We start from the raw sequence: 24,668 nt of genomic DNA on the forward strand, positions 1-24,668 counted from the left end.
CTCATCCAAAAGAGCACCTCTTCCATCAGTCTCTACCCTCAGAGCCTGCTTTTTCTTCCTAGCCTATATCGCTACCTGACATCATAGTATATGTAATGTATAAGATATAACATATTTTGTATAAATCTGTCTTCTCCAGTAGACTTAAGAAGGCAGGAACTTGTTGTGTTCTCCATTGTGTGCCCGCTGCTAAAATGGCACCTGGCACATTATCTTTGTTGAATGAATGCGTGCGTTTACCTGCCTTCCTGTAGGTATACATTTTGTTTATTGTGTCTAAACACTAATTGGCCCTTACAGCCTCCTGCCAGAAAACACCTTTATCAAGGTATCCACCCCAGACTCTCTATTTAGAGGAATTTCAATTGCCTTTTTCAGTAATAATATTTTAATACATGCAATTCTCTAGCGGGGAATAAGCATTTGATCCCATTCTGTTCATTCCTTCCCGGCTCCAATCCGGACTTCTGGGAATATATCTTCATTTAGTGTCTTTCTGGGATAGTTAAAGCTTCAGCTATGAGAAGGCAGCTAAATAAAGGTCCTTGAATCTGGACAGAATTGACCCTGTGTTCCTCATAAAAAGCTTCAGGAGGTCAAGGCTTCAGACCGAGTTGTTCAAATATGTAAAATGAAGAAATTTTATAGGAAAAAGAAACCATACAAAGAAAGATCATTAAGCTCTCAGCCATCTATCTTGTTACAACTGGTCATAATATATTTTATTGTGCATCTGTGGTAGGCAAAATAATGTGTCCTAAAGATGTCCACATCCTGGGGCTTCCCTGGTGGCGCAGTGGTTAAGAATCCGCCTGCCAATGCAGGGGACACGGGTTCGAGCCCTGGTCTGGGAAGATCCCACATGCCGCGGAGCAACCAATCCGGTGTGCCACAACTACTGAGCCTGCGCTCTGGAGCCCGCGAGCCACAACTACTGAAGCCCGCGTGCCACAGCTACTGAAGCCCACGTGCCTAGAGCCCATGCTCTGCAACAAGAGAAGCCACTGCAATGAGAAGCCCTCGCACCGCAACGAAGAGTAGCCCCCGCTAGCCGCAACTAGAGAAAGCCCGCACACAGCAACGAAGACCCAACACAGAACAAAACAAACAAAAAAAAGTCCACATCCTAATCCTCAGAACCTGTGAATATGATGCCTCACATGGTAAAAGGGACTTTGCAGATGGATGTGATTGAGGTTAAGGATTTGAGGTGGGGAGATTAGCCTGGATCATGCAGGTGGACCCAATCTATTCACATGGGTTCTTAAAAGCCGAGAACCTTCCCCAGCTGCAGAAAACAAGAGAGAGAGTGTGGTGAGAAGGACTTGATCTGCTGTTTCTGGCTTTGAAGATGGGAGAAGGGAACTTCAAGAAGCTGGAAAAGGCAAGGAAAGAGATCCTCCCTTGGAAATTCCTGAAGAAATGCAGCCCTGCCAGCATCTTGATTTTAGCCTGATGAGACCCATATCAGACTCTGACCTACAGAACTGCATGATAATGAGTGTGTGCTGTTTTATGCACTAAGTTTGTGGTGAGGTGTTATAGTGGCAATAGAAAACTAATATAGCATCTTACTGTGATTATAGCTTTGCTATTAGCTTTGCTTGTAAGCAACAGAAACCAAGTTGAGCTTCCTTAAGCAAACAAAGCAGGCTTTTCTGTAAGCACACAGTGTCTCAGGGAATCCAAGGGAGGACAGCCGTGGAGCTGCAGAAACATTGTAGGACCCCAGTGAAAGCTGCTTCCAGGAGTATCCTTCCTCGGCTCCCTTTTCTCTGCCTCTCTGCCCCACCCCCAATGTGTTTCATTCTGCTCTTTCTGTAAATAGACTTTCTGCTACTTAGTTCATAAGGTGTAAGAAGCTGAGCCTCAGATTCCTTTTTTCTTCTTTCTCCACCAGACCAGTCAGGCCAGGCTGTGACTAGGATCTCATTTTCAATTCCGAAGCCCCACAGAGGGAACTCCGTTTGGGTTTATGTTAGGGTTACAGTTTAGGTTAGATGCCTGTTATGGGTTGAATTGTGTTCGCCCAAAAAAGATATGTTGAATCCTTAACCCTCCAGTACTTCAGAATGTGGCCTTATTTGGAAATAGGGTGGTTGCAGATGTAATTAGTTAAGATGAGGTCATACAGCAGTAGGGTGGGCCCTTATTCCTATATGACTGGTGTCTTCATAAGAAGAAGAAATTGGGACACGGACACAGAGGGAAGATCACCGTGAAGATGGAGGCAAAAGTTGCGGTTACGCTGCCACAAGCCAAGGAATGCCTGGGGCTACCAGCAGTTGCAAGAGGCAAGGAAGAATCCTGTCCTAGAGGCCAGAGGGAGCACAGCCCTGCCAACACTTTGATTTCAAACTTCTGGCTTCCAAAACTGTGAGACAATAAGTTCTGTTTTAAGCTACCCAGTTTGTGGTACAGTTGACTCTTGAACAACATGGGTTTGAACTGCACTGGTCCACTTATACATGGATTTTTTTCAATAAATATGTACTACAGTACTGCATGATCAGGGTTGGTTGGATCCACAGACGCAGAACTGTGAATACAGAAGGCCAACTGTAAAGTTCTCAGGATTTTCGACTACATGGGGTGTTGGTGCCCCTAACCCCTGCGTTGTTCAAGGGTCAACTATACTTTGTTATAGCAGCCCTAGGATACTAATACAGTGCCCAAGCCTGATCCAGTAAGTGCTGTCCCGGAGACCAGGTCTTATAGTACAAATATGGCTTCTCAAGACTCACTCTTATGGCTTGGCAGTAGGGGGCCAGTTTCCAAAGAAAGAAGAATCCCTGTGAGCTGGGCAGATGCACTGAAAAGCTGTCCACTCTAGTTCTCGACAGCTAGGACACAGATAATATTCTGATTTTCATTTTTGTTGTTCATTTTGCTTTATAATATCCTTTTACCCTCTGGAATGAACTGCAGTATATGATGTGAGATATGAATCTGAGTTACTTCTCTTCCGTAATGTAATCCATTTGTTCTAACAACTTTTATTAGTGATTCCTCTCATCATTGTGTTGCTTCTTGTTTACTAGTCAGTGAGTACTGATGATTAAAAACTTTTCTGGAATCTCTATGCTATTCCATTCATCTGATTGCTTGACCAGGTCCCTGGCATGGTAGTGAGGACTCTAGAGCTTAACTTCCAACCTCAGTTCTACAGTGTGGTTACCCATCTCTGAGTGTTCTACCTATGGCAATTTGGAATATCTAGTTACTCTTAACTTTTTTGGGGGCGGGGAGTGGGTTTACAAAATGTTCTTGACCTTTTTAGAGTAATGGACCAGAAGAACTCTTCTGGTGGAAGAAGCTGCGCTGTTCCCCTTTTTTGAAATTGGTCCCTGGCCCTGTTAACATATCTGGTCTTTGGGATGAGAACAAGTTAGGAAACAGTAAAGGACCCACATATCAAACTTCGTAATAAATATGTACCTGGCACACAGCAAGCACACAATGAATGTTAGGTAATTACTAGAATGAAGGCCAGACAACACCTACGTCAAACTCTTGCCAGTATCCAACAACAGTCCATTTCTACATCTCCCCCACCTTTAAGTCATGCATGTAGTGGGAAGGGGATGTGATAGGCTGAATAAGAGCCACCCTAAAATGTCTATGTCCTAATCCCAGAAATTCGGTGTATATACCTTACATTGTAAAAGGAACTTTATAGATATGGTTAAATTAAAAAGAATTTGAAAAAGAACAGATTCATGTACATGTATAACTGAATAATTTTGTTGTACACCTGAAACACAATATTGTTAATCAACAATACTCCAATATAAAAAAGTTAAAAATTAAAAAAAAGAATCTTAAAATGGCAGATAATCTGGATAACCTAGGCGGGCCCAAATTAATCACAAGAGTCCTATAAGAGGGACATAGGAGAGTCAAAGTCAGAGAAGAAGGAGATGTGACCACAGAAGCAGAGGTTGGAGTGATGTGCTTTAAAGATGGAAAAAGGGGCCAGGCACCAAGGAACACAAGTGGCCTCTAGAAGCTGGAAAGTGGATTCTCTAGATCCCCCAGAAGGAACTTAGCCCTGCTCACACCTTGGTTTTAGCTCAGTGAGACCCATTTCAGATTTCTGACCTCCAAAATTGTAAAATAACAAATTTGTGTTGAATTAAGCCACCCAGTTTATGGTAATTTGTTACATCAGCAATAGAAAACAAATACAGAGGAAATTAGAATTTCATTGAACATTCTGCAAAATTTGCACTCCTGGACTCAAGTCCTTGTTTAAATTGTAGGGTTTGAGGCCCACAGACCGTAGGGGTACCTTTCTTGCCAGACAAATTTTCACCCTCCTTCAGGCCCTTTCTGTCCACTTCTGCTCATCCAGCCTGATCTCCACTGCCGCAAGAATCTTCTTCCATTCACCCACCTTTGAGGCCTAGATTTGATAGCTGTTCTAAGATACCACATGCTTGAGACTAGGGTTTTTAAACTGATAGAAATTCAGGGAGCAAATTAAATTGAAACGTGAAATAATGATGAGAAACCTTTAAAAAACTGGGCATTTTCTCTCCCAGCATCAGGCCAAAGAGAAAGAAAGCTAAAAAGACACTGAGAAACGAATCTAGGTAAAAACATCGAACTGCACTATAAGCTCCTGAACATTTAAAGCTCAGGGCCTTTTAAAGCCTGGGACTTGGTGGGAAATTCCCGACTCCTTTTCTATCAATACAAGCCCAGAAGGCTAGATATAGTGAGAGACAGTAGAGACTTAAGTAAAAGTGTAGTTTGGAGTTCAAAAAATCTGGATTTGAATCCTGGTTCTGCAGACTTGCATTCCTGGTCTTTTCCTCCAAAAGGCCTTAAGCAGCCCCCTACCAGGTAAGCTCCTCAAAATCGGTGAACCGGGAAGGTGCATCACCGCGGCTCCCTAACACCGAGTTCCTGGCCCGCATCACCAAATGAAGGAGCATAAAATGCCACTCCCTGGCGCTAAGAAAGCGCGCTTTTTTACTCTTCTCTCCCAGAATAAAAGGCCCTTACTTTAAAAAAAAAAAAAAAGATTTTATTTTTTCTTTCCGTTCTGTTACTAGCTGGAGCTAAACATTGGCTGGGGCCCCAGGTGGCTGCTGGAAAGGCGCCCTCCCAGGAGCAGAAGGCTTGTTTAGGGGAAACTGGGGGCGGGGAGAGAACTCGAGGCTCTGCCCAGCGCGGTAGGGCTTCTCCCATCTTTCCCCGGCCAGGCCAAGGCCCTAGTCTGAGCTTCCCGACTGCAGAGGTAAACTAGATTAGGAGACTTGGGGGACACTCACCGGGGAGTGGGGTCACGCAGCCCTCCCCCTCCTCGCGGGCGGGGTGGGGAGGCGCGTCCCAGCCGCCGCGGGGGTGGGGACCACACACGGCGCCACGGGGCCCCGCCCCGGCCACGCCCCCCGACGCGCCAGCCGGGCCTCTCTGCTCTCCGCGCTCGCCCGCTCTTATACGCGCGAGGAAGCCCTGCGCACGGCTGGAAATTTTTTTCTGGGTCTTCACTAAAGCAAGATGGGCCGCGGTACCCAGCTCTTTCAGATAAAGATGGAGGAGAGGGCTAGAGGGTCTAGACTGTGAGTGAAGAGATGGCCTTCCTCCTCCTCACTCCTCCCCACTCCCTTCCCGGCGAGAGGGCTACACAGTGATTTACAGACGTATCCTTCCCTAACCCATCCGGAAAGTTTTGGGTAGCAAAGTATTTTAGTTCGGAAAAGAAAAATTAACGTCAGGTTTAGGGATAAAATTATGCCGTTCCCAAATGCGAATGGGGAATCTCTTTATCTAATTTAGACTGGAGGGGGCGGGGTTGTGGGAGGGGAATGGTGCATCTGCTAGAGGGAGCGGGGGTGAGTGGTGGGGCCGGGGAAGTACGGTAGCGTTTAGGAGAGTGTCCAGTCCCCTGTTGGAGGGAGGGCCCACCGGCCGGGCCCTTCTACCCCTCCCTTCCCAGTTGCCAGAATGGAAAATTCATGGAGTCCAGGTTAGCCCAGGTCAACAAACTTTTATTGCCATTTCTGGCTCCCCCACCCCAGCAAGATCCCTGCTTACACTGTAGAAATACTGAGCTAGCTCTGGTGCGGAGGAATGGGGGGCGGGGGGGTGTTACCTCTCTTTCTCTGCACACTGCCAAGGTTAAAAAAAAGAAACCCACTTACTGGAGAGCGAGGGCCATACAGGGGTGCAGTTCAAGGGGACGTATGGCTCAGTCCCACCTCTGCTGGCTGCAGAAGATAGAGACCATGGTTCCAGACATTTTTTAAAGGAGGGGAGACGGGGTGAATTTGGCTGCTTGTTGTACCCCTTGCAGTTGCTGCCGCGTTTCCATGGAAATGAGGGAGGGGCAGGATATAGCTCGCTCTGACTACCTGGGAGGATGGCAGCACAGGCAGTTAATAAACACAGGGTCTTCCCCTCCTCCCCAGCACCTACGACTGTCCCCAGCCGACCCCCACACTCATTGCCTGCTCCACTCCCTCCCCTTCTGGAGCTGGTATCATGCCAACCGGACTCCAGGCAGGGCGCACTGGCAACAGCCAGAATGCGAGTATGTGCGGCAAGCTCAGTGGCAGCCCCAGCAGGTCTGTCAGTTGCAGTGCTTCGGTGGAAAGCCTGTTGCCCCCACAACTCTGTGTGACTGCTCTGCTCAAGCATCTCTGCTCAGACAAAACAAGAACAGAAACCCAAATGGTGGAGGGTAGAAAGAATACAAAATAACAATGCTGAGAGCTAGGCTGGGGAGAGGAGGCACATCCTTCCCAGACTTGAGCCACCTGTGTACCCTGCCTTCTGGCGTCTGGAGTTTGCTTCTTGCCACTGGGCCGTCGCTTGTGGGGCTGGAACCCAAATCTCCATTTGGTGCTGACAGCTGTAACCACTGCCGTTGGTTGATGAGGCTCGCCTGTTGCCCTAACGAGGAGGTGCAGGATGGATTCTCAGTACCATGGGTCAGCCCGGTGCTGCTGGTTGTAGAGCTGTAGTTTGATCTGATCTTTGATCTGACTCACGAGGATCATGGACAGCAGGATTCCCACCAGCTGGGAAAGGTGAGAAGGAATTGGGTCCTCAGCAATGAGTGATGCCTTTGTTTTCTCTGACTCAATCTTCCCAGGGCAGTCGGCACCATCACATCTCCTACCCTTCAGTAACGTTAGTGCCTGACACCCTAGCTGAGCCCCAGGTGCCCTCCCCAAAACAAAGGAGTCTTTACAGAATTGTGGGACCACAGTTTTACAGCGTAAGTTACCTGGGGGATGGCCAGGCCCAGTGCCACACCACCAAGTACGAAGAGGTTGCTGTGTATCCAGTTGACCAATCTGTCAATACAGCCATTGGTGTAGATTACTTTACTAGCTTCCAAGTAGTCAAGGGCCTGCATACCTTGGCCGCACATGGTGTTGATCACTGCCTGGGAAGAGAGTTGAAAAGCCACGTGGGACTCCCATTCCAATAACTTTTTCTTAGGGGCCCTAGCTGATGGGCTTCCCACCCTTCCTAAACTCCTAAATTGTTAGAGAATATATGTGGAGGATGCTACGTTGGAAGTTGCTAAATGCAGACTTCCCTTCCTCTGAGACGTCTGAGTCCAGTTCTCCTTGCCTTAGAGACCTGTGCCTTCTGAAACCCCAAGTGGGCTACAGGAGTGCAAGATAACAGAGCCATCAGATTGGAGTGAAGAAAAACATCTGACAGCTGTCCTACAAAATTGACTGGCTAAACCAGGGGATGGAGATTCCCAATAGCAGCTGCCCTAATCAGAAAGTAACTCAGATCACTGCAGGAGGAAATGAGGTGGGATGTGTGCTCACCTGGTTGGGGGTAGGCAAGCAACAGGAGTAAGGCACAGAGCAGCGCTCACGGCTGGGGTTGTCTTCCGAACAGTTGAAGTACATGTTCAGGGACCAGTCCTTGTAGGAAATCCCTCCACAGCAGCCGAACTGCAACAAAGCCCACCACAGGGGTTAAAATTACCACCCCCATCCCCACACTGAGGTGACAAGGGGAACTCTCAGAGCAACCAAAAGTCTATGGCAAGCTTGCACTTGTAAGTTCACGTTGTGTTGAAACACAACCTGGAACCTGGAGCTCAAGTTTCTTAGTGACCTTCCCCTGAAGAAGTTTTCTCTTCTTAATTTCTATCATTTTATATGTCTTGTTATAACTTGTATATATATTTTGTTTTACACACTCAACTACGAGCTCCTTGAGGGCAGTTTCTGGTTTTGCAGTCCTGTATAGCATAGAGCTTCGCAGAAGTATATGTTCCAAAAATACTGGCTGAAATAAAGCATCAGTGCTACAAACATTTGCCTTAATATAGAGGAAGCACAGGAGGAGACTCTTCAATATTGTGGGCCCATAATTACACCATGAAAGCAAACGGGATCCAAGTCAAGAGTGTTGCACCGGGCTTCCCTGGTGGCGCAGTGGTTGAAAGTCCGCCTGCCGATGCAGGGGACACGGGTTCATGCCCCGGTCTGGGAAGATCCCACATGCCACGGAGCAGCTGGGCCCGTGAGCCATGACCGCTGAGCCTGCGCGTCCGGAGCCTGTGCTCCGCAACGGGAGAGGCCACAACAGTAAGAGGCCCACATACCGCAAAAAACAAAAAAAAAACAAAAAAAAAGAGTGTTGCACCAAGCGAAGGGGAACTCAGCTCTGGTCTCAAAAGCACTTTTGTTTCAAATTTAAGTTCTGACTCATAGCAGCATTATTCACAATAGGCAAAAGGTAGAAGTGACCCAAGTGTGCATCAAAAGATAAATGAATCAGCAAAGTGCGGTATATACATATGATGGAATATCATTCAGCCTTATAGAGGAAGGAGTTTGGGCACATCCCACAACATGGATGAATCCTGAAGACACGCTAAGTGAAACAAGCCAGTCGCAAAAGGACAAATACAGTATTCATAGAGACAGAAATTCATAGAGATAGAACATAGAATGGTGGTTGCCAGGAGCTGGGGGGGGGGGAAATGGAGAGTTAGTGTTTAATGGGGTACAGAGTTTCAGTGTGGGAAGAAAGTTTTGGAGATGGACGGTGATGAGGGTTGTACAACAATGTGAATGTACTTAGTGCTACAGATCTGTACACTTTAAGTACACTTAAAAATGGTAAATTTGAAATTATGTACATTTTGCCATAATTTAAAAAATCTGACTTTTGAATTGGTAATATTAAAAAATCTGCCCAGTTCCCCCTCCCACTATAAGTAACCACTTATAATGGTTTCCTTCATATCCTTCCAGATTCCTTTTGCAAACATGAATACACATTCTTTCCTCTCTTTTTTTATACAATTGGTAGATTACTATATGTACTGTTTTTTGCCCTTAAAAGTACTTTTGTTTGTTTGTTTTTGCGGTACGCGGGCCTCTCACTGCCGTGGTCTCTCCCGTTGCAGAGCACAGGCTCTGGACGCGCAGGCTCAGCGGCCATGGCTCACGGGCCTAGCCGCTCCGCGGCATGTGGGATCTTCCCGGACCGGGGCACGAACCCGCGTCCCCTGCATCGGCAGGCGGACTCCCAACCACCGCGCCACCAGGGAAGCCCTTAAAAGTACTTTTAAAGCTATGTGTTTTTTTTTTGCCAGACCCCTTCCCAGAATCCATTACCCAGCAGGTGATGAGGGTGAGGTGTCTCTTGGGATGGCATTAACTTTTGCCCACAGCTTCCTGGACCACTAGATGACCCCCCTCTTAGCCCATACCTTCTTCTGGCCAAAATCAATGAGGTTCTGCAGGTCCAAGTCATCTCGGTAGTGCACAATGGCGTTATTGATGATCTCACTCACTTTTCCCCGCGCCTGCCAGAAACACAAGGAGGGAATCAGAACACAGGACTAACCCCTAACCAGCTCCTCCCTGCAGAAATAGCAATAGGCAGTGGTCATCCTTCTTTATTTAAGTCAGCCTTGAAATCAGAACCAAGTCCTAGTGATGGAAGATGGCCAATTCCGAAGCCTGTGCATCTCTGGGCCCTCAGGAACCTGTGGGCAAGAAAAATGCTGGTCCTGCTATTGCCTGTTCTCAGAGCCACATCTCAAGATAATCCAATATTTATCTATCTCTGAATATTATTACACAAAATACTTGTTGACTGATGCAAAGCAGCGAAACTAGTGTGTGTGTGTGTGTGTGTGTGTGTGTGTGTGTGTGTGTGTGTGTGTGTGTGTGTGTGTGTCCAGGGGCAGTGGGGCGGGGGAGTATTTAGTAGAAAAGGACTTACTGAGCTGAGGCACTGACCTCTAGTGGACATAAGAGAATTGCATCTCTTTAGACTCAAAACAGATCTGTATCGTATTAGGATTTTACTAAGCCCGAAGGACTAGGACATTCTGAATTAACTCAGTGGCTCTCAAATTCATAGTTCTACCATGGTCTCTTCCTTCCTGCTTCATTACTTTTCTCAAAGTTTCCTATCCATAGTCCTATACTCTACCCCTGGTAATCATTTGCCCTTTGGGAAAGAAATTCTGGTTCTTAATTAAAAGGGCTGTCACTGAATGGCAGACCACTCCCAGATATGGTAAGAGCTGTTCAAAGTGTTGTTTACTTCCCCCTTTTCTTACTTTCGTTTATCCCAATAAATAATTTTTAAAAGAAACAAAAGGCTCTTCACGTTGTCTGTGGTTCACTTGATAAGTGAATTTTACTCAATCATTTGCCGTTAAAGTTTACAGACTATTTTAACTTTTGGTTCATAGAATTTACCTCCCTGTTGGCCTCTCAGACTGTCAGAGGAAAACACCTTACAATCTTGAAATCCTCTTTAAATATGGCAACTTTAAAGGCCATTCATTCATCCCTAAGGATAATCTTTCAGAGGCCGATCCTTCTCAGGGGAAGGACCACTGTGGTTAATTAGTCAGGCTAAGCACGGGCAGGAACCTTCCCTTCCTCCCTCTGGTTCACAGCTGAGGAGGCCCCGTGACTCCCAGTGTTACCTTGTCTGAGAAGACGAAGCCCAGGATCCCGGCTGCCAGCTGTAGCAGGAACACGATGGTGAGACAGAGGGAGAACTGTGGGGAGCAGGTGGAAAAAGGAGGCAGTCTGTTACCATGCTGGGCAGTAGTTCTTCCCAGGACCACGGCGAGTACTGGGGGTCCACGGGGCACTTTCTCCTAGGTGCCCCACACACAGGAAAGGCAGCTGCCTCTGGGACGCTGTCCTGGGGGTGGTCACCCTGTGCTGGGTCACCTGGGCTGAGCTCTACAGTGAGGAGTGGACAGCACAGACCTTGGGGGCATTGAGGGACAAAGGAAACTGAAAGGTTTCAGGAATGAGAGGCACGTGGAGGAGAGAGGCCAGGGCATTTCTGGGGGCGCCCCTGACCACTCACCGTCTGCAGGAGGCAGATGTTCTCCCGGAGAGAGCCAATGCAGCCGCAGAAGGTGAGCAGGAACATGAGGATGCCCACCACGATCAGCAGGATGGCTGGGTCCACGGCCAGGCAGGCCAGCGCTGCTTCTGGGGGAAGGGGCTGTCTCTCAGTCTGAGTCTGGTGCCGGTGGAGGGGGGTACCAGGGAGGGGTGGGGTGCCCCCAAAACTGTCCTCCTCCCCTGGTGGGGGATTCTCCAGTGTGGCTGGGGGAAGGTTACAGGAAGCAGTACTGCCCTCCCATGGGGAGAAAACAAAGGGCCCAGAAGGGCTTGTGGCGTTTAATTTGAGAAACTAACAAAAAGTAAGAGCCTTTATTCCCAGGCTTAAGAGAGGAGGGACCACTTTCGCTCCAGAAAAGAATTAGAATGGCATTAGGCTCATTGGCTTTGCAGATTCCGTTTCCTGGAGACTTTGTGCAGAGGAATAGGAATGGAGGTTGAGTTACTCCAGAACAGAGCGAAGGAAGGGCTACAGCCCCCGGTCACTCTTTGCACCCAGAAGCCTACCTTCTTCCTTAGACACTTCCTAAGCCTAAAATGCAGGCAGATCTCAGAAGACTCGTGGGAGCTCAGGGAAATCCAGGTGAACTGGCTTGGATGGCCTGATGGAGTAAGCCTCTAGGATTTGGCTAGAGGGTGGCTGCCCCCTATAGCTCCATAGCTTATGTGGGAAGGAGGGCTGAAAGACCAGGGCTGAAAGAGGCAGCGAAGAGTCGTGGGGAGATGCACGGGGACCTACAGCTCACCTGCGTGCTTCATCAGCCGAGCGTAGACTCCCACGGCAACCATCACCATGGAAATCACCTGTGGAGACAGGGAAAGAGCCACACTCTGAGGTTTTGGAAACCAGGGAGCCCTGATAGCCGTCAGTAACCTTAAGGCAGAGTAGGAGGAGGACGACTCTTCCTGGACCCAGAAATGAGCATCTTTTTCCTCCCTGGTGATACTATTGATAGAATCTGTCAGTGCTTTACCTCCATGAAAAGCTTATACCAAGATTATCTCATTTAATCCTCACAACACAGTTATCTTGTGAGGCAGCTATTATACCCATTTTACAGGTGAGGAAATTAAGGCAATGCAAGGTTAAAACAGAATAGCAGTGAAAAACATGAGCTTCGGAGTGAGCTGAACCTGGGTCTGTGCTGGACAACTCTCCGAGCCTCAGTTTCTGTATCTGAAGATGGTAATTTAAAACAACTACATTTAATAAGATTACTGTGAAAATGAAATAAAAGAATGCATGGAAAGCATTTAACACGATGCCTGATAATAAATATTATCTATCATTACTAAGGATTAACTTGCCCAGGGTCACACAGAAACTATGAAGTTCTGAATTTGAATCCAGCTACATCAAAGGGGAGGTCTTAAAGCTGAAGCAGGCCTGGGTAGATGCTAGATGCTGCCAGGTCTCTAACCCTCTTGGAGGTCAATATGGTGTCAAACGCAAGAATGAAAGTACAAACCAGTGTGAAAGAATGCGTGGGTGTAAAACAGCAGAACTACCTTGCAAAGGAAACTTTTTAAACCCTGATTCCAGTGTGGAACAGAGAAGTTTAGACCTTTCAAACTTCCTGGCTTCTGCCTCAGAGAACAAACCCATCCGAGACCACCAGCGCTCCCTAAAGGGGCCTTCTCTATGCCCCGCTCTATGCCTCCAGGAGTGCAGGGTGGCCCAGTGTGCACATCCTTCGGTCACCCTTCCTTTGTGCCCAGTTCCCAGGCTGGTGCTAAGAAGCAGCTGGCTATCACCATGGCAATAGCGGGGGCCAAGCTCTGGCTGGAGGGAGTTCTCAGCAGCAGGGACTTGACCAACTCAGTGGTGAAGGAGAGGGCTGGCTGCACTCCACTGTCCGGCAAGACAGAGACCATCTTGGGGCTTTGGTGGGAGAAGGGAATTGAGCGCCCATAGCAGGTAACAGGGTCAGACTAGCCCCTCAGCAGAGAGACATTTTCCTTGGGAAACTCTACCAGCTGGTGCATTCAGCAGGAAATGGGAAACCCTTGTCTAAAACCGCACCTTTCAGGACTCTTCTCGGCTTGTACACACAGCCCCTTCTCCTCGGTCCCCAATCATTTGACGCCGCCTCTGACTCGAGGCCAGACGTGTGACGTGCTGGCCCTCACACTCTTTGTCCAGGAGAGAGGGAGCTGCTTGCAGAAAGAGCTGTGTGAGGGGCTGCAGGTGCCAGCTGGCTTCTTGTCCCACAGCACAGCCAGGCTCAGGGAGCAAGGGGGAGTTGGCGGGAGGCAAGGAAACCACACAACGGAGACCCCGGTTACCCCACGGGCCTGGAAGCACAAGCCCTTTGCCAGAGTGATCGGGCATCTCTGTCTGCCCTTTAAAACTCACCACAGCCAATTACGGTTCTGAATATCACTTTACTGAATCATTAAAAAGTATGTATCTGCTCTATATTTCTGTTGCTCCCAGGCTCCTCACTGTTTTGTCACATGTTAAATTTTCACTAAGGTGTATAACTTTCCACAAAGACGGTCTCTGATTAAATCCTAACACAGCTAAAACAAGAAAGGAAAAGTAAACAGATGCCATGTGTCACAGGGTAACTTCATTCCATGGGTGGGCTTGTAATTATAGCAGTTGCTCTGTCTCTATCTGTGGTAGGTAGAACAGCGTCCTCCCAAAGATGTCCATTCCTAATTCCCAGAACCTGTGAATATGTAATCTTACACGGCCAGAGGGGCTTTGCCAATGTGATTAAGTTAAGGACCTTGCAACTGGGGAGATTATCCCAGTTGGCCCAATATAATCACAAGGGACCTTATAAGGGGGAGGCAGGAGGGTCTGAGTCAGAGGAGGAGATATGTATGACAACAGCTTGAAGAGGTTGGAGTATGTGCCGTAAGCTGAAGAACGTGAACAGCCTCTTGGAGAAGGCAAGCAAATAGATTCTTACCTAGCGCCTCCAGAAGGAACCATTCCTGCTGACATCTTGGTTTTTGCTCAGTGAGACCTGTTTTGGACTTCTGACCTCCAGAACTATGAGAAAACTAATCTGTGTTATGTTAAACCATTCAGTTTGTGGCAATTTGTTACAGCAGTAATAGGAAACTAATATGCTGTCCAAATCCAATTCATCAGCTGTTATGTAGGAGATACTCTGAGGACTGCAAAGATGAGCAAGATGTGGTCCCTGCCCTTAAGGAGGTGTATCTGTTACATGGGAGGGGGCAAGGGCATCTAGGACCTAATGCAGTGCTTCTTAACCTTGGCTGCCATTAGAATGGGGGGCACGGAGTAGAACCTAAAAACTCCTGATGCCTAGGCTGCACCCCAAACCCAGTATATCAGAATTTCTGGCGTTAGAACCCAGGCAACAGTGTTTCTGAATGCATACCAGGCGATTCCAACATGCAGTCAAGTTCGAGAACCACAAGCCTAAAGCACACTCAGCCGGGGATCTAGAGCGGGTAGGTGCTGGCTATGTGAGAAACAAGACTAAGACATTAATATTCTCATTAATATTTAATATGATCATTAATGATACTGCTCACCCGGAACTCACTAGCTAACTCTAAAATTCTGCATTTCTGTCATGGATCTGCCTCTTTACCCTGCAGTCAGGCTTGCCCTTTCACACTTCTATTCCTGCCCACATCTCCCACCCTGAATTCCTCAAAGCTGCTGCCATTCCAAAGTTAGTGCCGCTGCTGTTAATAGCATAACATTTTAGAGCGAGTAGAAGCTTAGAAACGAACTCAGCCACTCACCATTTTTTTACAGTTGAGGCCAAAAGAGGGAAGTGATATTTGACCAAGTGCACATGGGTGCAGTGGCAATATCTGGACTAAACCCCATTTCCAGTCTCAAGTCGGGTACTGTCTACAATATATCAGTCTTTGCTACAAAATCTTATGACACCCTACAATATCACCAATGATCTCCTTTCATGATGGGAATGGAGATAAAGACACTTCTCTTCCTAGAATAGCTTTTCATATTCTGGCTAGAATGAAGCCTTGCTGGAAACTCTCAAAAGCTAGACAGTTTTTAAAATAGCTGAGTCCAGCCAAAGGCATGTTCTTGAAGAGTTGTCAATCAAATTATATAAAATAATTTGCACGCACCAGTACCTTTATCCTTATGAAAGGTGAGTAATCACCTTATAAAGAAAATAGCCATCCCCTGGGCTCCTTGGAGAAATGGCTGATCCCAGGACTGGGGTGGGAAATAGGTAAGTCTGGAGCATCTTGTGATGTCAGAAGGTAAGGAAATGCTCAAAAACAAACAAAAACAAAACCCCACATTTGTGTGGCTATGCCAAAGAGACATCAAAATAAAAGAGTATGGAGTTGCTACCCCAAATATAAAATAAATACCCATGAGTCCATACTGATATAAATGACTTAATAAATAAATAAATGGGGGAGAAAAGACAAAACCCCCACGCAGAAGAATCCCAAATATTTTATGGAGGTACTGCACTGTCAAGAAGGTGGCGCATAACTCCCCATTTCCAAGTGTGGGCGGCACATAGTAACTTCCTTCCAAAGAGAACAGTATGGAAAAGGGGGGAAAAGATTAACTTTACAGTGGAGAAGCCTGACTACCTCAGCCAGGTGATCAAGGTCAACATCAACAGAGGTCACTGATATATGAGATTACGTGATGAAAATGTCACTTCCCTTCTGTGCTCTTCCTTCCCCAAACCCATAACCCCAGTATAACCATGAGAAAACATCAGGCGAGTTCCAATAGAGGGACATTTTACAAAATGTCTGACCAGTACTCCTGAAAACTATCAAAGTCATCAAAAACAAGGAAATTCTGAGAAACTGCCACAGCCAACAAAAACCTAAGGAGACATGACAACTAAATGAAATTCAATATCCTGGATGGGATCCTGGAACACAAAAAGGGCATTAAGTAAAAATAAGGAAATCTGAATAAAGTACGGACCTTAATGATAATGCCATTAATTGTAACAAATGTATCATACTCATGTAAGATGTTAATAATAAGAGACACTGGATGTGGGATATATGGGAAGTCGCTGTACCATCTTCTCAAAAGTTTATGCAAAACTAACACTGTCCTAAAAAATGAAATCTATTTAAAAAATAGTCACCCTCAATTTGTTAGTCTTGTAAATCCACACTTTTTAATATCATATATTCTTAAACTGGGATTCACTTGCATGCAATTTTACAACCTTTAATCAGGGTGATTTCTGCTTACACCAAAACATATGGCAGTGGATCTTAAAACTGTTCAGATGACAAGGCACTAACAGTGCTCTGCTGGTGTGCTCTATACGATCTTGACATATCAGGTTCTTTTTGAAGCTTTAATATGCTACTACTGCTATCTAATTTACAGTCATATTTAACTTTCCCCAATTATCCCAATAATGTCCTTTATAACTGGTTTTATTTCCCCTTTTTTCTGGTTCAGGATCCAGTCAAGGATCATGCATTTAGTGATCAAGTCTCCCTTAGCCTGGAACAGTTTCACAGCTTTTTTTCTTTTCTTTGTTTTTGGTTTTTCAAGACACCGACTTTTAAAAAATCGTGGTAAAATACACATACCACAAAATTACCCATTTTAAAGTGTACAGTTCAGTGGCCTTAAGTATATGCATACTGCTATGCAACCACCACCACTACCAGGTTCCAGGACATTTTCATCACCCCAAATATAAACACTGTACCCACTAAATGGTCACTCCCATTCCCTCCACTCCTCCAACCCCTGGCAACCACTTTGTCTCTATGGTTTTGCCTATTCTGCACATTTTCTATAAATGGAATACATAATATGTGGCTCTTTGTGTCTGCCTTCTTTCACTTAGCATAATGTTTTCAAGATTCATCCATGTTGTAGCATGTAAGAGTACTTCAATACCTTTTATGGCCTAATAATATCCCATGGTATGGATAGACCCCAATTTGTTTACCCATTCATCCACTGATGGACATTTGGGTTGTTTCCACCTTTTGGCTGTTGTGAATAGTGTTGCTATGAATATCCATGTACAAGTTTTTGTTTGAATACCTGTTTTCAGTTCTCTTGGGTATAGACCCAGGAGTGGAACTGCCAGGTCATATGGCAATTCTATGTTTAATTTTTTAAGGAGCTGCCAAACATTTTTCACAGAAGCTGCACCATTCCACATTCCCACCAGCAATGTACAGGGTTCCAATTTCTCCATATCCTTGCCAACACACGTTCTGATATTTTTTCTTTTGACACTGAAATTTTTTTTGGTAAGTCCAGGCCAGTTGTTTGGCTTAATGTCCCTCAATTTGGATGTCAGATTGTTTCTTCCCAATTAGATTCAGACGACATTTTTTTTTTTTTTTTTTTGCGGTACGCGGGCCTCTCACTGTTGTGGCCTCTCCCGTTGCGGAGCACAGGCTCTGGACGCGCAGGCTCAGCGGCCATGGCTCACGGGCCCAGCCGCTCTGTGGCATGTGGGATCTTCCCGGACCGGGGCACGAACCCGTGTCCCCTGCATCGGCAAGCGAACTCTCAACCACTGCGCCACCAGGGAAGCCCCAGACGACATATTTTTGACAGGAATATTACACAGATAACCTGTCCTTCTCAATGTGTCATGTGAGGAAGCATGACATACTAATTTCTATCATAGAAATAAGGAACAATTTTACTAACAGGTGATTCAGCTGTTAGACGTATGTCTCTGCATCTCATAAAATAATATGGCGATATTCTAAATAGTTTCCTAGTTTTCCATAATGTTTGTTGCTACTTGTCCTTGCACTTGGTGGCATATAAGCAGCTGTTGTCTTGGAGAGAAGATGGGAGAAAACAGAAAATGGAGAAAAGTCTTTCCATTATCTTGACTTTTTTTTCTGTAAATCAGGAAAAGACAGTTATGATTTGATGTGAGGAAAACCCTTATTCTAGCCCCTAGGACACTACTTCACAGCCATCAATACTAAGAGATAAGTGGTTACAGGGCCCCAAGTTGAGGTCCTGAACAAGAGCTCTTCTCCTGGCTCTAATGCTCAAATGCCGATAATTACAGGCAAATTAGCTCTTGGAATCCATTTCCACTGGATTGTACCTTAAGACCAATGCGGTGTGAAAAGCTCTGAGGAGTGGACCTAGGGAAGGTCCTTAAAGACAACAGTGGAGTCTCTGTTCCTATGATATATAGGAAACTTCTTTTTAAACTATAAAATATAAAGATGCCACTAATTGTCATCTCCCTCTGGCTAACAGTAGGAATGTGAGCAAGGGTGTTCAAGGCTGAAGGAAGTCAGGCTCAGGGTTGGCCCTTACCTAGACTCAATCCCCACCTAGTTGCCACTCATCAGGAGGAGCACTCATCCTAGCTCTCCAAGTCCATCCCCAAAAGGTGAATTGGCTCTAGGAGCCAATTCTAACAACGATGTAACAGCTACCTTTTGTTGAGTGCTAAGGGCCAGGCACTGGACTAACCGCTGTATGTATACTGTGACCACAACCCCAAGAGGGGGTTAGGATCTCCACTTTATAGAACTGATGTTGGGCGAATGCACTCAGTGAATGAGTGGCTAAAGAGGGACTGGAATGTAGGTCCACATGGCTCCAGAGCCTTATGACCTCGGTCACATGGCTGCCTCCCTCTCTGTCTCCTATCAGGACATGTGTATTCACTTCCAGGCATCATGTGAGGTGGGGAGGAGCTGCCTGCAGTTATCTTGGGTGAGCAGTGGGTAATCTCCAGACTGGGTGGGGCTGAGGCAGGGGTAAGTAAAACAGCATCACGAAGGCCCTGCAGGACCCAGAGGGAAGTCCCTGGAACGGCTACTGAAAGAGGCAGACGGGGCATCACCACCCAGGGCCCGCCAGCCACCGAGAGAAAGCCCGGCCTGTCCGCCTTCCACATTCTAAAGTCCAGTCTGCATGAACTGGGTGGATCTGTCTCAGAGTCCTCACCTCTTCTTTGGAATAAATCTTTTTCCTGTTCTTTTGAAGGTGGCGGTGGGGGACAGCTGAGAGTAGAGTGATTCCCTGTATGGGAATCAAAACACTGTCCCTTCCCAGAGGGACACTGGGAGGGAGGGGTCTGTACCTCCAGCTTCTCAGTCCTTCCTATCCTTATTTCTGGATGAAGTCAAAGAAATCCCATCCTGCTAGCCCTAAAGTAGGGCCTCCTCTGTCACTGCCCAGGATCTGCACACACTGGTCCTACAGTGGTCATCCTGGCACCACCATTGTTCCTGGGTTTCTGAAGTGGCAACTATCTGTCTGAAACTGGTTCTTGGCCTTCTCCCTCTGGATAGGTTGGAATTGTCCTACTGGAGTAGAGGAGTCCACAGGGCTCTTTCCTCTCCAATGTCTGGGCCAACCCTTTAGCTCCTTCCTTAGGCCATGGCTGGTTTTGGTTTTCCAAGGGTATAAATGAGGAAGGAAAGTTCACAAGTGCTCAAAATAGTATAAACAAGCAAACTCACAGCCTGGAGTTACCAGCCTGACACACAGCCTGCTATCGAGACTCTAAGAGATGCTTTTCTTTTATTCTTTTTAAAGGCTGCTTGAAGTTTATGATTTTCTACTTGGTACAAGGCAAACAGAGCTATCTGGGGAGTTAAGAAGGCATGCATGTGACTTGGCAGCAAAGTGTGTGGTTCTTGTCTTCATTCTTGGTATCGTTGTTGTTGTTGTTTTTATAAAAATAATGTGATAGGGACTTCCCTGGTGGCGCAGTGGTTAAGAATCCGGCTGCCAATGAAGGGTACACAGGTTCAAGCCCTGGTCTGGGAAGATCCCACATGCCGCGGACCAACTAAGCCCGTGCACCACAGCTACTGAGCCTGCGCTCCAGAGCCCGCAAGCCACAACTACTGAGCCCGCGAGCCACAACTACTGAAGTCCGCACGCCTAGAGCCCATGCTCCACAACAAGAGAAGCTACCGCAATGAGAAGCCTACGCACTGCAACGAAGAGTAGCCCCCACTCGCTGCAACTAGAGAAAGCCCGCATGCAGCAACAAAGACCCAATGCAGCCAAAAATAAATTTATATATTAAAAAAATAATACTGTTATAATTCATTTATTGCAGCCAGGTTAGTCTATAGGGAAAGGAGGGGAAAAATGGGGGAGGAAATGGGCTCTGCCTCCTAGCATATTTAAGTAGTTGTGTGTGTGTGTGTGTGTGTGTGTTTGTGGTGGGGGGATGGGGGCATAAGGGACCCTGTCACTCAGGAGGGGCTTTTGCCAGGCTTGATGCCTGATCATTTCCTCATGGCTTCTGAGCCAGGTTACAACAGATACTGCTGCAGGTGGTTTGGGGCATCCTGAGTGCCCTGGGGACTCCAATACAGCGGTCCTAGGCAGCAAAGTGACTTTGTTGACGAAGATACCTCACCAGAGGCCTGGATCCGCCTAGGGAAGACCTGGAAGGGGGTCCACGTGTGCTGTGTGTGGTAATTAGGCCCTGAGGAAGATGCTGGAGGGGATGGCTGCCACGTTTTCTGACCTGGCTTGAGGGAGGGGTGCCAGGCCCACTGAAGAAAAAAACACAGGACAATACTCCAAGCAAGAATGCTGGAGGACTTAACGCTGTGCTGCATCCTGAAAGGCTAGTGTCCGTGAGAGAGGGAGGAAGGGCATCATGCCTCCACCCTGTAGGCTCTGCTCTCATTCCCCACTCAATAAATGTTCAATAAGTACCCACTCTCTGCCAAACACAGCTGGGCACTGAGAATCCAGAAGTGAATAAGGCAGTCTCTACCCTCGGAAGCCTGAAGTCTAGAGGGGGAGAAAAACAGAAACACATAATTGCAGCACAGGTAAAGAAAGATCTGACAAACAAAATATGTACGAGGTGCCATGGGAGCCCTGAGGCATCGCCACTAAGGAAGCCTCAGCTGAGACACAGGGGCAGGAGATCTGAGCTTCTGGGCTTTGCCTGACTCAAAAGCCACTCCAACTGCTGCCCTGGGTGGGAAAAGGATCAGCAAGGAAGGAGATGATTGCTGTAGGCAGCACTGATAATGTTCCTGCCAACGTATGCCCAGAATTATAAAGCATGTACCAGCCCACTCTCTTCCCTCTGCACAGAGCTGTCCAATACAGGGAGGTAAAGAAAGTCAGCGACTTCTTAACTGAAAGACTAAAATACAACTTTTGTGATCTTGTGAATTTGTTAGGAGTTCAAACTTCATTTCTGCCAGTACAATGGCTGAGAATGAGCTGTCATCACCACCCTCTGGGATTTCTCTCATTTTTCCCAATGGGCTAGCACTTATGTACTTTGTGTCTGTTCACACCATGGCCCCTGTGAAACCTTTCCAGCAACTGGCTTAGCTGCCTAGTCTGCTCCCTCTCCTAGGAAACATATTTTAGACTCCTCCCTCCTGCAAGTCTGAACTTTAGGTCTCAGGCAGAGGTGGGCAAGCATAACGGGCTCTTAGAGCAGCAGCTCTAGTGTAGTTGGTGCTGGAAGAGAAATTGGGGAAAGGGGGTGGATCTCCCAATGTTCGCAAACCCAGAGAGGCTCAGGGACTCTCTAGACCTGAAACAGGATTGAGCTAGCATTTCATGATCTGGTCCAGCTGCATTCTCAGCTCCAGCAGAGTATTTCTGGCATCCTTGATCATGCTGGATTTTTATGGAGGAGGAGACTAAGGTCTACAGAGGTGAACATATTGCCCAGGTTAGTCAAGTCAACAATTAATGGCAGAGTGGGGATGAGAATCTAGGCAGCCCCGGTCCAATATTTTTTCTACTTTTCCAGCCCCAAACAGAAGATTCTGAAAGGACCCCTGGACTTCCAGCCCAACATAGGGTCTATTTGAAGAAGCTGAAAACTGTCAAACTCCTGGGGATGGAGCCTGGTCCTGAGAAAGGTGGGGCAAAGTTTGGGACAGTTCTGGGAAAGACATCCACACCTGGAGGCTCTTCCTGTCCTTTCTCAGCCTTTGGAGGGAGGAAGGGCAGCAGAGGCCCGCAAAAGGAAGAGATGAAAGCCCCTTAACTCATTCTCTCTGAGGTAAGGGAGAGGGAAGGTTTGGGTTTCCCTCCTTCCTCTTTCTTCTTTGCCAGCAGGGCCACAGCCCCCAGGCCTGAAAAATCCCCTAATTATGAGTGTGTCAGTGGGTCTGCCTTGGGCCGACAGGAAAACCCGCTCCTGACGCTCAAAACCACCTTTTTGGCCTGACACAGACCCTCATCCGATGCCGAGAGAATACCCAGAAGTCTGCACTGAATCCCCTGCATATCCCCCACCCCAACACGCTCTGCAGACAAGGAGCCACTGTGGTGTCTCTGCCTAGGATAAATTACCCCAAAGTACGGTCTTCTCAGAAAACTCGGCAGTGCTGCTCACCACGTTCGCCTTGAACCGGGCATCCGGGGACGACCTCTGCTCAGCGCGGGCAGCCCACTCAACCCTCCAGGGGGTGCCCTGCAGCCCAGGTGCCCCCACGACCCCCAAGCCTCACCCAGAAGAGCATGTTGAAGAAGAAGAGCAGGTATTTCACCAGCGGACTGACGAAGGAGAAGTCCTCTCCGTAGGCGGCCGGCGCCCCGGGTCTCCGGGCCATGGTCCAGCCGCCGCCGCCCCCGGGGGCCTATCTCCCCGCCACGGCCGGCCCACCTGAGCGCTCCGCGCCCGGAGGCATGAGCCGTGCTACGGCCGGAGCCCGAGCGGCGGGGGAACCGCGCTGCGGCGGGAGGTGCCCGCGCCGTGCCTCCGGGAGAAGCGCGGGCAGGGGAACGGCGCCGCTACTGGAGCCGCCGGGAGTCGCTGGAGCTGCTGCCGCGCGCAGCGTGAACGGCAGAGACTCCGCTGTGGCTGGAGGACTAGCCCGGCCCGCCGGGCTCCCAGGAAACCGGGCCCGCCCTCGACCTCCCATTGGCTCGTCTGCCGAAGCCTGATTTCTCATTAGTCGGTCTCTGATGTCACTAAGTATGCAACCATCCCTCTTTTCCAAGAGGCGGGGGAGACACCTGTTCTGTGAGGCACAACTTGTTAAAGGGTCAGCGGTTCTACCTCTTCCCCCGAGAAGGAAAGCATCCAGGCTGCAGCTACTCAACGGAAAAAGGATGAGGAGGAATGCACACTGCATCACGCACCCACGTCCTCTACCCAGTTGCTGTGCACGTATGCAAACACACATACATTAAAATCAACAAGTACGTACCCTGTATGTTGAGCAATGCGCTGAAAGCTGTGGGAATGCAAGAGAATAGACATATCCCTGGGTGTGTGGGGGGGGGGGATGACAATAAAATCAGAGAGATAAAACTAACCTACACATAACAATTGAGAATATTTGAGTAGCTGCAATCCTGTTTAGCAACTATATATTTTAAATGCTTATTTCAAAAACACTATAACCGAATAGTGGAAATTTGGAAACATCACCAAGAATCCTGCCATCCTAATTCATTACTGTTTCAGTCCCCACCTCCCTATTTAAGTCTTGATCTACATAAAGACAGAGTTTTTAACACGCTTATCCGACCCACACAGGTTGAGAGCAGTGCAGGTGATGGACACTGTGCTTCCTACGTAACACAAACATGAATGCTGTAGACAATGTTTGAATCGGTTCTCTCCCCAAATTCATATTTTGAAATCCTAAACCCCAAGGTGATGGTGTTAGGAGATGGAGGCTTTGGGAGATGCCTAAGTCATAAGAATGGAGCCTTTATGAATGGCATTAGTACCCCTATAAAAGAGACCCCAGAGAGCTCACTCACCCTGTCTGCCCTGTGAAGACACAGTGAAAAGACAGCTGCCTATGAACCAGGAAGTGGGTTCTCACCAGACACTAAATCTGGGTGCCTTGATCTTCAAATTCCCAGCCTTCAGAAGTGTCGAGAAATACATTTCTGTTGTTAGCTACTCGGTTTATGGCATTTTTGTTGTAGCCTGAACGGACTAAAACAATGATTTCAGCCTCATCAGCTGCTTGACTTGGTCAAACTACCTAATCTCCTTGAGCCTCATTTTCTTTCATGTTAAATGCGGAGGGTGCTAGCCTAACAACACTGATGTGAGGATTAAATGAGATAATGCATGCAAGTCACTTCGCACAGGTTGGAGCCTAGAAGGGCTCACTCAAAGCAGTATTTCGCTTGAACAGTATTTACAATCCAGTCAGGAAGTATGATAACTGCACAAATAACTATAACACATTTGGTGGAGAGTTAGTAAAGATATCATGGTAAGTGAAATTAGGGGAGGATAAGATTTAGAATAGCAGAGATGGAGGGGAAGGGTAGTCCAGGTGGACAATAGGTGAACCGGAGCCTGGAGATGCAAAAGCACACTGTATGTTTAGTGAAAAATAAGCAGATTGGTT

At 47.4% G+C, this 24,668-nt stretch overlaps 1 protein-coding gene across 2 annotated transcripts; it reads right to left on the reverse strand.

The window, feature by feature from the left end:
• Window positions 1-5,764: 5,764 nt before the first annotated feature.
• Window positions 5,765-23,474, reverse strand: TSPAN33 (tetraspanin 33). Of its 2 annotated transcripts, XM_089917410.1 has the most exons (9): window positions 22,800-23,474; window positions 12,125-12,182; window positions 11,338-11,465; window positions 10,943-11,017; window positions 9,707-9,802; window positions 8,151-8,271; window positions 7,803-7,927; window positions 7,241-7,402; window positions 5,765-7,031 (listed from the first exon to the last, which is right to left on the reverse strand). In XM_089917410.1, exons 1-9 carry the CDS (start codon window positions 22,899-22,901, stop codon window positions 6,930-6,932), a joined length of 969 nt encoding a protein of 322 aa, XP_089773536.1. In that variant the 5' UTR covers window positions 22,902-23,474; the 3' UTR covers window positions 5,765-6,929. The 2 variants fall into 2 exon arrangements, with proteins under 2 accessions (XP_089773536.1, XP_022437102.2); XM_022581394.2 differs by lacking the exon at window positions 8,151-8,271 and having other exon boundaries at window positions 5,772-7,031; window positions 7,803-7,931; window positions 22,800-23,458.
• Between the last annotated feature and the right edge of the window lie 1,194 nt (window positions 23,475-24,668).

This window comes from Delphinapterus leucas, chromosome 9 (assembly GCF_059928025.1).
Source record: "Delphinapterus leucas isolate spDelLeu-1000000601 "Yukka" chromosome 9, BTC_Dleu_Yukka2, whole genome shotgun sequence".
Classification (NCBI taxonomy): Eukaryota; Metazoa; Chordata; class Mammalia; order Artiodactyla; family Monodontidae; genus Delphinapterus; species Delphinapterus leucas.

What these genes read in the sequence shown, in the direction of transcription:
- TSPAN33 (XM_089917410.1), bottom strand. Translation starts at nt 22,901, where the DNA reads ATGGCCCGGAGACCCGGGGCGCCGGCCGCCTACGGAGAGGACTTCTCC. An exon ending in GCTTCGTCTTCTCAGACAAG is followed by an intron (nt 9,803 to 10,942) that starts GTAACACTGGGA and finishes TGTTTCTGGCAG; the next exon opens with GCGCGGGGAAAAGTGAGTGA. An exon ending in GCTTGCCTACCCCCAACCAG is followed by an intron (nt 7,403 to 7,802) that starts GTGAGCACACAT and finishes CTCTCTTCCCAG; the next exon opens with GCAGTGATCAACACCATGTG.